Source organism: Psammomys obesus, unplaced genomic scaffold, assembly GCF_907164565.1.
Source record: "Psammomys obesus unplaced genomic scaffold, mPsaObe1.curated_primary_1811, whole genome shotgun sequence".
Classification (NCBI taxonomy): Eukaryota; Metazoa; Chordata; class Mammalia; order Rodentia; family Muridae; genus Psammomys; species Psammomys obesus.
This window is the reverse complement of record NW_026596109.1, coordinates 9,203,866-9,219,156: the sequence shown is the minus strand read 5'-3', so window position 1 is coordinate 9,219,156 and position 15,291 is coordinate 9,203,866. Positions and strand designations below refer to the sequence as shown.

Below are 15,291 nucleotides of genomic sequence, written 5' to 3'. Positions count from 1 at the left end.
TGGATGCTCCCACAAGCAGTCTATGCCCGATTTGAAACAAAGCATGCTCTCGTATCTCTTTCCAGTGTGCCATGTGCAAATATCCCACTGACGCAGTGAGGAACCTCCTGTCTCTGTCTTAAGCAAGGTCTACCCCTATATAGTACATGTAACAAATGGATATGCCAAAAAGCTCCAAATGGTTTTCTGGCACATGTGAAAGGCACTATAGCTGACAGATGCTAATGGCCTAAGGCACCAGAACCACTGGCACCTGCTTTCTGCCCAGCGGAGGCCTGCCTGCCCCTCCGAGGCAATGACCATACCCCACATGTGGACAGCTGGCTCCTGCAGACGGGTGGCAGGTAGTCACCAAGAATACACAGGAAGGGGCTGAGAGCCATGAGAACAATGCAGCCCAACAGGGACGACTGACCAGAGCCAGAAACAGCTTCTGGAAGCCGAGGCTACAGGCCCTGAGCCTGAGCCCACTGTTCCTGTCTGAGCTGCACACAGACATCCTGGGGATCAGAGGACACGCAGCCCCCCGACTGCACTGTGGCCCTCCCCTACTCTCAGTGCAGAACACCAGGAAGGAATCAAATGCGTATATGCTGCTCCCCAGCGACCTCAACGGCCCCAGTCTGACATCTGGAGAAAAATGTCTGTGAGACTCCAACTCTACATTTTTGAAAAATTTATTTTATACTCTTAGAAGCTAAGAACTCCACCACACATGAACCAAATTTAGAATCCAGAGCCTTCCCCTAGTTCATCTACTTGCTTTCGAAGTTTTATAAACAAGATTTTGTACACAAGAGGTAGCAGAGGAAAATTCCAGTCTGCTTGTTCCAAGCTCAAAAGCTGCTGTACACACCTTGGTGTTAGCAGGGTGGGGGCGGGGGGTGGCGCAGGCCAGGTGAGTCTGGTGGCTCAGGCTCTGGGCCTTACGGCTAATAGCTGTTGGCAACCAGGAGAGTCCACCTGGGGAACTCCAGGCAAGCTGCCTGTGGGAGGCTCATCTGTCTGTCCCAGGATGCCTTAGAGGCAGGAGAGCAGTCCTGAGGTCAGCCTGGACTGAAGGAGCTTCTTGAGAACACACAGCATTGAGTCAATTGTGCAATTCCTGCTTGATTGCAGACCACTGTAAAAGATTATAAAAACATCTTCATCCAAAAATTGGCAGTAAAAATGACAACTCTTTCAAGGCAGGCCTGTCATAATTGTCACTTTGTAGCATTTAAAAAAGTCCTCAGTATTAGTGGACTGAAGCTGTTGGAAATCAAGTGGTTACTGGTGATGTGGAAGGATGCTCACTGCAGCAACAAGGGAAGAAGATGGACCAAGGTGAACCGTGCCGGTGCTCCTGATGCAGCTTTGCGTGAGGACAGCAGGTGCAGGGGCGGAAGGCGTCGTTTCCATAGGAAATAAGGGGACTGACTAGAAGTGGCAATTTCACTCCTGAATTGGGGCTCCTGAGTACAGCTGCCGGCAATGACATCCCTCTGTGTATCATCGCTGGCATTTCAATGTGTGTCCCACACAATCTTTCTGCAAGCATGGGTGTGGAGAGGTCGTGAATCAGGAAGGGAAACAATGGGCCATGGGTGTTCAGGTATTCAAAATCAATTTTAGACCCTCACATCCAAACACTAGAAGAACACCAGACTCAGATCACCTGCCTGTCTGTTTCCCTGAGGACACAGCTATGCTCTTACATGCTGTCCCTTCCATCTCCGTGAGTTTGACCAAAGCTGGCCTGTTAGATCACAGCCCCCACAAATGAAGCTGGCTGCATGGAGCATCTACGGCTCAATAGTGAGATAAAGGCTCCCTGAAGCACACAGCAGGGAATGCCACCTGCCTGCCACATGTCCTCACAATGCAAAAGCAACCAAAAAGGCACTTTGGGGCTGGCTGTGCCTCTTTGACTTGGCAAATCTAGCTGACAGTGGCGACCTGGTACTTCCAGAGGCTCCCCCATTCCTGTGCATGGCAAGTGGAAAATAAGGCAGAACATGTAACTAAAGTTGAAACAAGGCTGTAACTGAGCAATTCAACATATAAAATGCACAGAACACAGGAAATGGCTGTGTAACCCCAGCCTGAAATAAGTGAGAGCTGCCATGTTGGCAAATGCAACTAAATGGATGGTATCTAATAATCCTCTAGTGATTTCAGAGAAAGTAAGTTTTAAAATCTTGTCTTTCAGTATCAGTCATGTCAAGAAGAAACAAAGTCTTGAATTCTTTCTCTGCAGTAAAATTAAGATGAATCTCACAAAGCAGCAGCTCCCAGCTTGCTTTTTAACTCAATATACAATCAATACAAGGGTCACAGGAATTATGTTTAAGCAAAACAAATGATTGCAGATCACATGACTTAAGACTAGTTTATTCAATATGTCTCCAAGCATTAAAAAGATATTTTTATGAAGTCAAACTCAATAAACTTATAAAGTGCTTTTAATTTTGTTGTTTTAAATTTTATTTTGGGAACAACCCATCATTCTTCAGTGACTGACTTCGGAGAATGCACCCTATTCTTCTAGAGAACATAGCTTTTTGTTTTGTTTTGTTTTAAATTTCTTATTGCTCTTTTCACTCTTGAATCAGAAAATACCTTAAAGAGCTTAATAATGCCACAATTTCTGATACTGGAAGCATGTCATCAAGATCTAAAATTATGCTGAGGTCTCTCACCCAGACAAACCAGAGATTCTGTACAAAGAGGGAGACATATTAAATACAAAGGTCTGTGTAAACTTGATTCAATTACTATTTTACAACAAAAGGAATTCTACCACATCTTTACATCATTCTAAATTGAATATTCCTATTCAATGTTACTGCAGATTAAAAATTTTCCCTCACATAACTAAAAATATAAAAACCAAAGGATTTCCTCTCGGTGTGTCACAGAGAGAGCCATAGCTTTATCCCTTCGCCCTCACTCTATGTTCATGTATCAGACGCTTGCCACCAGCTTTATTTCCTAAAACCATGTGTCAATGCACACGCAGACCCGGGGACAGCTGGTCCACGTGCAGAACCTGCCAACAGCTCCCAGCTGGTTGCTGGCCGGAAGAGTCTCCTCTGGAGCACACGGTCTCGTCACACTCCTGCTCCCACGCAAGGCTCTTCTAAGGCCTTCAAGGATGAGATTCTGGTTTCCAAAAGGTGCTGAGCATCCTATGTGGGCACACGGCTCTAAGGGTCAACATCATCAAGGTCACTTCTTAATTCACCAATCATCATGGGAGATTCCGAACCCTGCAGCACAGAAAGGAAGTTAAGGGTGCTTTCTTTCTTTTATTTTTTTCAAAAATGATTTATTTATTTTTCTTATTTTATGTACATTGGTATTCTGCCTGCTTGTATGAGGGTGTCAGATACCCTAGAACTGGAGTTATATGTCGGGAGCCGCTCCCGCCATTACAAGATGGCGCCGGCTTCCTGCTTCCTGGTTCTTCTTGCCAGCATTTTCGCGCTTCTTGCCTGCGCCGCCCTGCACTTTACGCATGCGCAGCTTTATGCTAATGAGGGTTTAGGCTGCACTCCAATTGCCAGCCATATGCTTATGAAGACTTGAACAGAGCACCAATTACAGACGGACAGGTCGCGCTGCTGGCTATTTAAGCAGAGCACAACCCGGGGTTTGGGTCCTTCACCATCTGCAAGAAAGAGCTGTTCAATAAACTTGCTGCTGAAGAAATCCTCGGTTGTTGCGTCGTCCTTATCGGCAAAGGCCGCGCGCGACAAGTGGTGCCGAAACCCGGGAGCCGCCGAACCTCGGAGTGGAGGATCGCTTCGAAGGACCCCGACTGCTCGTCGAGTAAGGATTCAAAGTCAGTGGCGTGAGAACCGCGGTACTTTTCTGCAAGGTATGATTTCTGTGGTCTTGTTGTGTTGTCTGTGCCTTAGTTGTGGGAAACGGGACCATCAAGACAGTCTATCCGAAGCAGAAAAGGGAATTAAGACCGGTAAATCCCCTAAGGATGGGACCAAGAAAGATAAGGCTAAAGCGCTAAAGGCGCAAAAGCTAGTTAAGAAGTTTAAGAAACCAAAACAGACTGGTAGCAAGAAAAAGAAAAAGGTCGCCTCGTCATCGAGCGAGCCGGAGTCTACAGAGAGCAAAAACAGCTCTTCTGAGAATCAACAAACTGATGAGGAATCAGAGCTCGACCCTGACGAGCAGGCAGAGTTGGATGAGGAAGCAGCTAAATATGAGGAAGGGCGTTACCGCCCGGATCCGCCACCATATGTGGCCTATGCTGGCACTTCTGGGTTCTCCATGCGGAAGTCAGCCACTAAAAAACCCAAAGCTACAGAGACAAAATTTTCCCTGATATCAAAAAAAGAGAGGAAGCGGATTAAAACCGCGTTCCCAATCTGGGAGGACGCTCGGGTAATTAATCAGACCTTATACCCACCTGAAGTATATGAACAAATACCGGTAACAAATCAAAGCTTGGCAGCAGCTGTGCTCTCTGCTCTTATAATCATTAAAGGACCGGATCTTATTTTAATAAGATCCAGGGGAGCTGTGTGTATTTTCCCACAGGACCAAAAAAATCCAATTTGGGTTCCGGCGCAATTGACCCGGGTGGTGAAGCAAGATGAGCCTGACCCTAACTTTGATCCTGATCCTGATGTTGAACGGACTGCTGACGAGCTTAAAAGTGGAGACCCAGGAGATTCCACTAATGACTCTCTGGGACTACCTTATTTGCCAATGTCTATCTTCTGCCTTTTCCTATTTTAAGGAGTGGGTTGGCGTGGGAATATTTGGAGTGTTGCTACTGGCTGGACTGTTTCTCTGTTTTTGGTTGCTCTGCCGTTTTAAGAGACAGCAACATCTTAAAAATGTGGCCATGGTGCGGGCTATGCTGGCTGTGGAACAGGGGGCATCCCCCCAAGTTTGGCTTAACATGCTCAATCGTTGAGACACTGTCTAAACTTGTAACACTCCTGACGGGCACAGGTTCCCATTGCACCAGGATGCTGTTCAAGACAGACCTCTGCACCTCCCAGGGCTCAGGTTCCCATTGCACGGGACTCAAGGTGCAGAGGGTCTCTTACACTGTGTAAACTCCTTGATCGCTGACGCTGTTGGCTCAGCAGGCTGATCGGTAACCTCATGGTGTGTTATTTTTCTGATTGAGTTGGCCTTTAATATATATAAAAGGGGGAGATGTCGGGAGCCGCTCCCGCCATTACAAGATGGCGCCGGCTTCCTGCTTCCTGGTTCTTCTTGCCAGCATTTTCGCGCTTCTTGCCTGCGCCGCCCTGCAGTTTACGCATGCGCAGCTTTATGCTAATGAGGGTTTAGGCTGCACTCCAATTGCCAGCCATATGCTTATGAAGACTTGAACAGAGCACCAATTACAGACGGACAGGTCGCGCTGCTGGCTATTTAAGCAGAGCACAACCCGGGGTTTGGGTCCTTCACCATCTGCAAGAAAGAGCTGTTCAATAAACTTGCTGCTGAAGAAATCCTCGGTTGTTGCGTCGTCCTTATCGGCAAAGGCCGCGCGCGACAGTTATAGACAGTTGTGAGCTGCCATGTGGGTGCTGGAAATTGAACATGTGTACTCTGGAAGAGCAGCCAGTGCTCTTAACCACCGAGCCATCTTTCTAGGCCCTGGAAGTTAAGGTTTCTGCAACTGAAGTTAGGCAAGGGTTTCCCACACTGACTTCTTTACCTGTGTTCTGTAATTTAAGCATATCCTCACTGAGCAACTTAATTCTGCTTATTAGAAAGGATTAAGACACAAAGAGAACTACTACTCCTTTTGGCAACTCATGATTATGCAAAACATTTGCATTTGTATGGTCTTACTCAGCCACTAAAAGAGCCACAGGCCCGGCCTCAGGCTATGCTTTCTTCACCACACAGGCAGACTCTCCTTAGGACTGGGGGAGCAATGGAAAAAGCAGAGGGCAGAGGAGGAGGACTAAGTGACACCTTACTCCAAGCCAAGCACTACCCGTTAGGCCGTTCCTGACTCTACAACTGGCCTCTGTAGCCAAGTGGGTGGTATTCGGTCTCCATGTTTGATAAGCAGTTCTGAAGACCTACCCCATGCCTTGGAACTGATCTCACTTGAGTAGGGACAGAGGAGGAGAGGAGACATTCTCTTGTGGACGGAACAAGTACATTTGATAAAGTTCAACAACAACAACAACAAACCCTGGGGAGTGAGGTATTTGGAATCAAGTCAAGCAGAATACATGGAGAATCCTGCAATGGCAAAGGAAAACACCTGAACAGTTTTAGGACGTGGCATGAAAGCAGCCACAGTTACAAGCAAGGGATTCTCACAGAGAGCAAGCTGAGGTTAGAAGAAGAATGACTGAGTGCTATGGAAAGGGCTGGCTTCATACACAGGGGTGCCGTCTACTGGGTATGGGATGCTGATGAAGCACCAGCGCTGGTAGGGTAGTAAGAAGAATTGGCAAACTGAGTCAAGCCAAGGTAGAGAATTTCACCCTGGAACTCAGGATGGTAGACAGTGGTGGGTGGGGGTGGGAATAAAGCCAGGAGGCTATAGGATGAAGAGTACCAGAAGAGCACCAGGATGAAAGGCACCAGAAGAGGCTGGACTGGGAGGAGACTGAGAGGGAACAGTCAGTAAGGGAGGGTCTGAGGAAACCTAGCATGAACTGCTATGGAAGGCCAGCAGTCCTGCCTGCTGTTGCTGGCAGCTAAGGTGAGGCCTGAGAAACACAGGCCACCTGCCATTCCAGGTAAGGGTTGCGCAGAGGAAGAGGTGGTAAGGCTGGAGGAGGCCGAAGAATGTGTGGGTGGTAAGAAGGCTGGGGTTGTCAAGAGCAGACTGATGGGATGATGGAGGAGAACTAACTGTGAGGAAACATCTTTACAAGGGGCAGCGGAAGAGTGTTCAGGATGGGAGTAAACGTCTATCAAGACAAAGGCAGAGAGGACTGAGAGGAGACACCCCTTACTGTCCCAGAAAGAAACAGGCCAGGGTAGACTATGGGGCTGAGGTGTAGGAGCCAGAGTGATGAGGGCTCCTGTCTGAAAGGCCATTTTCCTGATAAATAAAGGCAGTGGTGAGGTACACTGCTGAGAATCAGCCTGCACTGCAAACCCAGGCCACCAGCCTTCGGTAGTCAGACTAACAGCTGCCCACTATGGTTGGGAAGGATCTGAAAGTCAACCTTTATGGAAAGCTGCATCTCTATCTGCAGCAGCAGCAGCATTCACTCACAGGGGTGTGTGTGTGTGTGTGTGTGTGTGTGTGTGTGTGTGTGTGTGTGTGTGTGTGTGGCGGGGCCAGTGTGTCCTCTGGGATGGCTCCAGAGGAGAGTGCTGTGATGGAAGGCCGTGTGCTGGGGGGACATGGACGCACAGAGCAGGTTTGTCATTCTACTTCTTTCCTACACCGATGAGTAACACAACTTTCCCTCCCCTTTCTTTCTTTTGTGAAACTAATCCTGAATGATTTGGAGTCCCCTGCAAAGTAGCTGTGCTTCATCTGAATGAAACTTTCAAGTCCATGCTACCAGGAAGACTGGGGAAAGCAGGAGAGGTTCCCGGCAACTGGAGAGAATGAAGAAACAGACGGCACCACATGTACAGAGCTGCACTGCTCAGCTGTGGGAGTGTGCGGCCCCCAAGCTCTCAGCTCACAGCACCACAGGGAGGGCTGAGCTGGCCTATCTTTCTACCCACTCTCTGGAACAGGGTCTCTTGTTTCTTGACGACTGGAACGTGTAATAGCAAATACTGCCCTTTTAGCCAACGGCAGGCCCCAAAGATACCTGTTGTAAGTGTCTCTCTCCATTCTCATTGGCAGGACTGCTCTCTGACCCATTGCTGCTTCCTGATTGCTCTTTCTCATTCAGCAAAGCTGTGGCATATGCTAATGTGTCCTGCACAGATTCAAACACAAGAAGACAAGTTAGGAGCTGTTTCTGAGCAACAAGCACTCTTCAGTGACCTTTGGTGGCACCTCAGCACCAAAGCGCCTCATAATTCCTTGCCACCAAGACCCACTTCCCAACCTGCAGTAGTGCTTTTTTCTGGCAAATGATCTGTTCCCATTGGGTCTGAGGATACCTCTGTCTTTCATACATAAACCCAATGGCTGCTTCTGCATCTCATTTCCTACCCTTCCCTCTCTTCTCTTTGCTGTGGTTTCTAAGAACCTGGCACAAGGGCTTCAAAGCATGTCGGAGCAGACAGCCTCACCTGAGCTGAGATGGTTCGCTGAAAGGTTTTTCCAGTTGAGGTTTCATTAGAGACGTTGCTCTGTGGTGTCCAATAATGCTCTGACATCTGGGAATAAAGGCCAAGCAGAAGTAACAAGGAAGCCCGACGAGTGCACCGCTCCCACCTCCCACCGAAGTCCAACAGACAGAGGTGTAAGGCCAGCTAGACTTCCACCACCTCAGTTATCAAAGGAAGCCTCTCCTCCACTTCCCACCAGGCGTTCCTCAGTAAGAATACCTACCACCCTACAGCTTCTCATCTGCAAAGTTCAGACAGATGTGACTTGTGAGAATTCATGGTTCAAACATATTAAAGCAGAATTCAAAAAGTAAGTCACTCTAAAGTTTTAAAGTGTGTGCCAGTCAGAGCGTCGTGATGAGGCTCTGCACTGCCCCTCTGTCCCATTGCAGACATAACCAGTGCAGTGATGGATCTACCCTCTCTATACGTTACTGGCTCAGAGACCTCCACTGACAATGCCTGGCAATTCCAACCGTCACGTGGCTGCTTACGCCACCCACCTCTTATCCCCACATCATATCATTTCTATCAGCACGGCAGCATTATTAGAGTACAAGGTCCTCACACTACAGAACATGTTCCCACTTCTCTAATATATTCTGCTAGTGTTCATCTCGTACTGTGCCTACTATCTGAACTACACATTAGCACTGGTGTCAGTATCTAAAAAGAAAACATAGCGTATGCATGCCTTTGGGGCTACAGAGATGGCACAGTAGTTATGAGCACCTGCTGCCAGTCAGAGCGTCATGATGAGGCCCTGCACTGTCCCTGAGTCCCCTTGCAGAGGACTCAGATTTGGATCCCAGCATCTCTAGGCCCAGAGGATGTGATCCCTTTGTCTGGTCTCTGCGGGCACTCACAAGCATAGGTGTGTACTCACACAATTATATATGAATAAAAATAAAATCTTAAGAAAATACAAACACAGTCCTTTGAGATGTGGAGGAGGGGCATTACCGTATTAAGACACAACTTAATACATGTATGTATGGATTTTTGAAGGGCAGAGGACCCAAGTTTGATTTCTAGCACACGTGAGGCAACTTAGAAATCCAGGGGGATCTGATACCTCTGGCCTCCGTAGGCACTAGCACTCACGTGCATGTACACACACACACACACAAATTAATAATAATAACAACATTAATAATAACAATAATAAATGGATCTAAAAATATGACATCTGAAAATATGAGGTAATCCTACAAGTTTAGGAAAAAAATCTTTTCCAGGTAAGCCATGTTGTTTTGCATTCTTACGTTATAGAGTTAAGAGAGTTCAGAATTCTATTACCTTCTTCTGTAACCACTGCACAGCCCAACTCCAGTGGTGGGAGTTCTCCTTGAAATATTCTTTAGCAGCAGGACACCTAGCAATCAAGGAGATTGTTATTATTACTTATTTGAAAATATTATCATTCATCTATAGTACTTAATCTTGAAACATGTATACTACTTTTACTAAAATTGAATTTCCCTTTAAGTTTGGACAGGTAAGACCTCCTTCCCCATGCACTCCAGAAGGCGGGAAAGGCAGAGTGGCTGGTCTCACTATCTCTAAGTCTTGCCAACAGTCCTGCTAAAACTCAAAGCTGGAGAACCAAATAAACCCAACTAACAACAAAGGACATATTTGATTAATAATATCTTTATACAATCAAGCTAATCTTGAATGAGACTCTCTAAAGCACGCTTGGGCGCACCTCTGCCTTCTTGTTTTACTCTGCCTGTTCACACAGCTATCCTTCACATTTAAAGACTCCACTGAAGGTGATCCTGCTACTGGTGTGTATAGATGGCATGTGAAGGCACTGACAGGCAACTTTGTTAGCTGCTGCTATTGGTCCTAGCACTACTTGGAGATGCTGCTAATATCAAGTCTCAGTAAGGAACCCATAGTCGCGGTAGGATGACACCTGTCTGCCTCCAGGGTACTATGTCCCCTAGGAAAATCATCATTTCATACAAGCCCTAATTTTCAGTTTAGGAAGTTCAAGCACAACAGATTAAGCCCAATACACATCTCATTCTTATTCTGATACAAGTCCAAGAACAGCAATTCCTATGCCTACAAACTGGGATAAAAAAGGTGGCTAAGGTCAGACACAGCCGAGTCACAATGGAGTCACTGACCCTGTCTGACTATGGACTGCACAGGCTTAAACTAGCACCACTGTAAGGTCCCAACATCAACTACAGAATGACACACAAAATGTGGCACATAAATACAGTAGCAGCCTCCAAAAGGAAGGAAGTTCTGACACACTAGAGCACAGATAAACCCGGAAGATACTGCACTAAGTCAAGAAAGCTAGTCATGAGGCACCCAGAGTATCAAATTCATGGAGGTGGATAGTAGAATGGTTACCAGTGGCTCAAGGAAGAAGGAAATGGGGAGTCAGTCAGTATTCATGGGGGTTCAGAGTTTTAGTTTTAGTTCTGAAGGATGAAAGGATCTAGAGATAGATGGATGGTGGTAAGTACAATTCTTCTGTAAAATATTGAGTTACTTTTTACTGTTTATGACCCGGTGCACATGTGCCGGCCTGAAAACAACTCTTGGGAGGGGTTCTCTCCTTCTGAAGAGCTTATCATTACCGAAATGCCTGGCCTGCACACTTCCCGAGGCCAAGGTTATAAGCTCTGTATACTGTGTCATGGTTAAAAAGTACCTTCACTTTGTGGTCAACCTCAGAATGTAAGTTTAGTTTTAAGATGCTGGGCACTCCAACTATCTGTAACTCACACCTCCCCCTCCAGACTGTAGTAAAATCACATGAGGCAACGCAAGAAAGCACCTGTTGCAGACATAGGTGACAAGATTTTGTGTCTTGAGAGACTACCTTCAAACTGGGGACTCTGGGCAAGTTCACCAACTGTTAGTCCTGAGGTCTCCTAAGCCACGTGACTCCTGTGATCCACGTTTTCTCCTTTTTGAAATTCTGTCACTTTCTAACCTTCCCTCTTCAGTTTCTTTGGGTAGACAACGGAGTAGGCCCCTGCAGCTTTCAGGCAAGCACGCCCCCAATCAGTCAGATTCTCTCGGCTCCCAAACTAAGCAGTTCCCACTCTGCGGGCAAACTTGCTTTTGGTTTGTACTTACTTTTGAGCAAGAGTGACAAGAAATTTGACACACTGGTAGCAACGACTGCTGTCCACATGATTACTGTGGTGCATCAAGGCTGGAGGAAGAAAAGATACTTTAACAAGAAGGCCCTGGAGTTCAGGCAATACTGACGGTTCTTGCTACGGAAATGAGTCTGAAAAGCGGGTGGGGAACAATGGCCTGATTCAACAGAACCATGTAAATTCTAGTGTTTTACTGTGTTTACCAACAGGTGTGTAGTATTTTACTATGTTTACTAACAGGTGTGTACAGCAGCTCGACTTCTTAGAGCTGGAAGAATGACAGCTTCAACTCCCGCACACTGCTACCCAGCAAGAGCAGCCGGTTACAACTATTTTTTCAAAATGGAAATTTATGCATTTAATGTTTCCTATTTTCTATTTTAACAACTTAAAAGTAATCAATATTTATTCTTCTTGTCACGTGTTTATGCTTTATGTCCCAGATGGGCAGGCACGGCTGATGCTATGAGTAGAGTGCGCGGGGGCATGGGGACCTTGGGTTCTTAGGGTCCTCTTACTGCTACCATTTGCTGCTGAGAAATGTTTGGCAGGTGAGGTCCTTGTTGTAAAAGATCAGGGGGCACTTATACAAAGAAGGGCAGCTATAGCACTAGTGGGATAATCTCATGTAACCCTGTTTTAGGTATAGTCCATCAGAGACAGAAATGTCCTGTGAGCTATGACTGTACGCAACACAATCCTAAGTGGCCTCGACGCCAAAGAGTTTAGTGAGTGGTGGAAATGGACAGGTATTTCTTATTGAACCATTTCTAATGCACAGTGTATTAAAACCAATTCAGACTTCTACAACAAAAAGCCCAGACATAGAATATGGTAGACAATGGACATGTGGGTCAAAGGACAATCATACTTGATATATCTGACAATATTGGAAGTCTACGGTGTTAGTTTTTCTACCCATCGCTGCTGAAGAAGGAAAAGGATTTGTTACCAGAAAGGCCCCTGTAGCTTGCAGAAAACTTTACAGCATTCCCAAACCTTCCCTGAACTGGAAAGAACCCTAGTCTGCACTGTAGTGAGTAGAAGGAAAGTTTCCTGTCAGGATGAGGAACCTCAGTGACAATAACAAGACTTCTAATGGAGTAGTCAGCCATTCATCTACGTCAGGGTGAGCTGAGGGGCCATGCCCACTGGAACAGAGCTTGTTTATAAACTCACTGCAGGCACTTGCTCCTAAGTTGGCATACTTGCCTAGTAATCCATTTTCTGTCTCAAATACGAACTTGACTCGCTCGACTTGTATAGGATCTTCAATGACCTGAGAGAAGGAGACAAAGTTAGCAACTGACAGCAGCAGCCTGGGCAGAAGTTACTGTGTTTCCTCACAGTTCAACTCAAGAAGTTAGTGTCTACAACAAAGCTCAATTCTAACGGATGTCATGCCATTACTATGCATCTCAAACACACCCCTAAATCAAACCCCAAATATAAAACTATTAAAGATTTTCTATGTATGTGTTGCTAACCACTATATCCATTGTTTTCTGAGGGCTGTGAGAACTGATGTTTTGTGATCCTAAGGACACAAGATCATTTTTCATTTATTTAGCAAAAATGTGCTTAAGCTTTGCTGTTTCACCAGCAAACCATAGCTGGCTTTTGCTGTACATCTCTAGTCACTGACACTGGGGGCTGCACTGTAGCCTGCTGCTTGGGTGTGCTGCCGACCAGTCCAAAGATACATAGCTCAGTATCACTCCTAGAGTCCATAAACAGGACTGGGGTCAAAAGGAAAAAAAAAATCAGAAAGATGGGATTTTAGTAGATGGCACCCATCATGTATTTTCCATGATGTATTTTTATATTTTATGCCATTTCAGTGCCTCCTCTGAGCCACGATCAATTATTACACACCAGGCTTTTATAGGGACACAGTCACTTTTCTAGAAGGCCCTTGACTAGTCTCTCTCATCAGCTCATTCCAAATCCTCAAACTCTATTACTCTTCCCAACTGATCTGCTCCTTGCTGGCCTTCTACCCTTTGCCTCTTCTTCTTGCCAAGCTCTTGCATTCCTGTTCTCCCAATCTCCAACCTTGCTTGCTTTTAGTTCCTCCTTCAAAACAATTGTCAAAGGTGTCTTATGGCTAGGTCACCTTCACATTCCTATTCACTGGCTGAATACACCCTGTGCTCTACAGGAAGAACTTGGTATGTCCCGGCATTGGCAGCAGAAGCCTTCTGTAACCTGCCTTTGTCATTCTCTCCCTGCCTCTCAAGCTCTATTCCATGGTTCTATTCTCTAGTCACAGCCGTGAAATCCATCGAGTCCTTTGTTATAATAGAAAGGGTACGACCAAGAATGTCCTATCTGCAAACCTAGCAAGTGACCTCTGAGCATCGCTCTCAGGGTTACACAACTGAGGCCTCAATAAAGGCTGCCTGTCATCCATTATTTCTCTGATCACTGTAGTATAACTAGTATAACTGCCTAGCTTCCTTCAGATACTGACTGCTCCAGGGAGGCAGACTTCCACTGCTACTTCTCTCTACGTCAATAATACATATGACACATGACAGATATGAAGACATACCAGTAAATGCAGGCAAACTGAACGAAAACCAGGAAGGAACTAGTGGTTTATAAGCCGACGCTAAACAGTAAACGTGTAAACGCAAGTGAGTCACGAGAGAATGAATGACTTACCAATATCTCGTGCAGTAGCTGGAATGTATTCTTTAACTCATGGGGCGGAGCAGTTTCTAGCTGATTCTGAAAAAGTTTTGTGAAAGGATAAAAATTCTGGCAACTTTTCAGTGGAGAGCACAATTCTGGAATCAAGCTCTAGTTCTACCACTGTCTGCCTGTCATTGGCCAGGTCAGCTCTCAGAGCTCCAGGGCTCCATTTCCTCAAATCCTCCCTTATCTGGGGGCAAATAAGCCCCTAAGGCTATCTCAGCTAAGTGAATTATGGAACATGAGGGATGAAATACAAAAAAATTACAACACCAAGTGAAAGAAGACAGAATTATACATTCAAAAAATTCTCAATTATATTAAAATACAAAGACAGAAAATAAAAGATGAAACGGAACAAATCTGGTGGTCATCACTAAATAGTGGAGTTATAAATTCTTTATAGAAATAAACATGGTCCTATTTTTCTCATTATGAAGAACCCTGTCCGTGTCGCCTGGGAGCAAGAGCATGCTCTCCTAGAAACGTCACAGAGCGCTCCCGCGGTGGCTGGCTTAACTGAGGCTGTACCTTAATGAAGTGCAGCATCGTGAAGGAAAAGTGCTCATTACAGAAGCAGCAGTACACCACCATCTCCATGAGAGCCAGGAGGGAGCCGGTCAGCTCTCGCAGAGCAAACATGACCTGGCAGGAGAGCACAAAGGGTAAGAAGCAGCCCACACTCAGCAATCTGTTGTTCTCACCTTCACTGGAATTTTCAGAGATACTGTCACTGACACTTGCCTGGACTGGGTGTCTTGTTGGAAGTCTAAGGATAGGTTTCAGGGTATCTGAGTCTATCTGCCATTTTATAGACATCTGCACAAACATGCCTCTTTATTCCCTGACTAGTCATCTTCATCAATTCTCAAATGCAAGCATTCTCACGAGAGGTTAGTGACTGGTGACAGGAAAAGAAAGTTAAGCTTAAAGAAGATTTACACGTTTACTGATAGGTTGTTCACAAACTCCTATCATGGAGAATCGGCTTCTCTGGCTGAGGGTGAGACACAAGGCATATACAGCCCACAGACATACTCCTAGGGCTCACATACACAGGCTTCTAGGCTTCGGTGTTTTAGGATCAGGGACAGACAGAACCGGACAAAACCTTTGATGGCTAAGTACTTTACCGGCGAGCTGTCATTCACCTTCCCTGAGCTGTAAGGGTAGCTGGCTGGCTGGGACCGAGAAGTCTAGTTCTTGGTTGAAGAATAAAGGCCAC

General features: G+C 46.0%; 1 protein-coding gene across 4 annotated transcripts in view; it reads right to left on the bottom strand.

The window, feature by feature from the left end:
• Positions 1-661: 661 nt before the first annotated feature.
• Usp24 (ubiquitin specific peptidase 24) overlaps positions 662-15,291 on the bottom strand; it is a 139,695-nt gene continuing 125,065 nt past the window's right edge. For 3 of the 4 annotated variants that reach the window (XM_055628943.1, XM_055628945.1, XM_055628944.1), the window contains exons 61-68: positions 14,598-14,711; positions 14,037-14,102; positions 12,582-12,648; positions 11,344-11,422; positions 9,535-9,610; positions 8,197-8,283; positions 7,767-7,877; positions 3,638-3,930 (exon numbers count right to left, since the gene is read on the bottom strand). In XM_055628943.1, the coding sequence (XP_055484918.1) occupies positions 3,715-3,930; positions 7,767-7,877; positions 8,197-8,283; positions 9,535-9,610; positions 11,344-11,422; positions 12,582-12,648; positions 14,037-14,102; positions 14,598-14,711 (816 nt within the window). In that variant the 3' untranslated portion in view covers positions 3,638-3,714. Of the gene's footprint in view, positions 3,252-3,637; positions 3,931-7,766; positions 7,878-8,196; positions 8,284-9,534; positions 9,611-11,343; positions 11,423-12,581; positions 12,649-14,036; positions 14,103-14,597; positions 14,712-15,291 lie in introns of those variants that run through there. The other variant, XM_055628946.1, reaches the window with a different exon arrangement.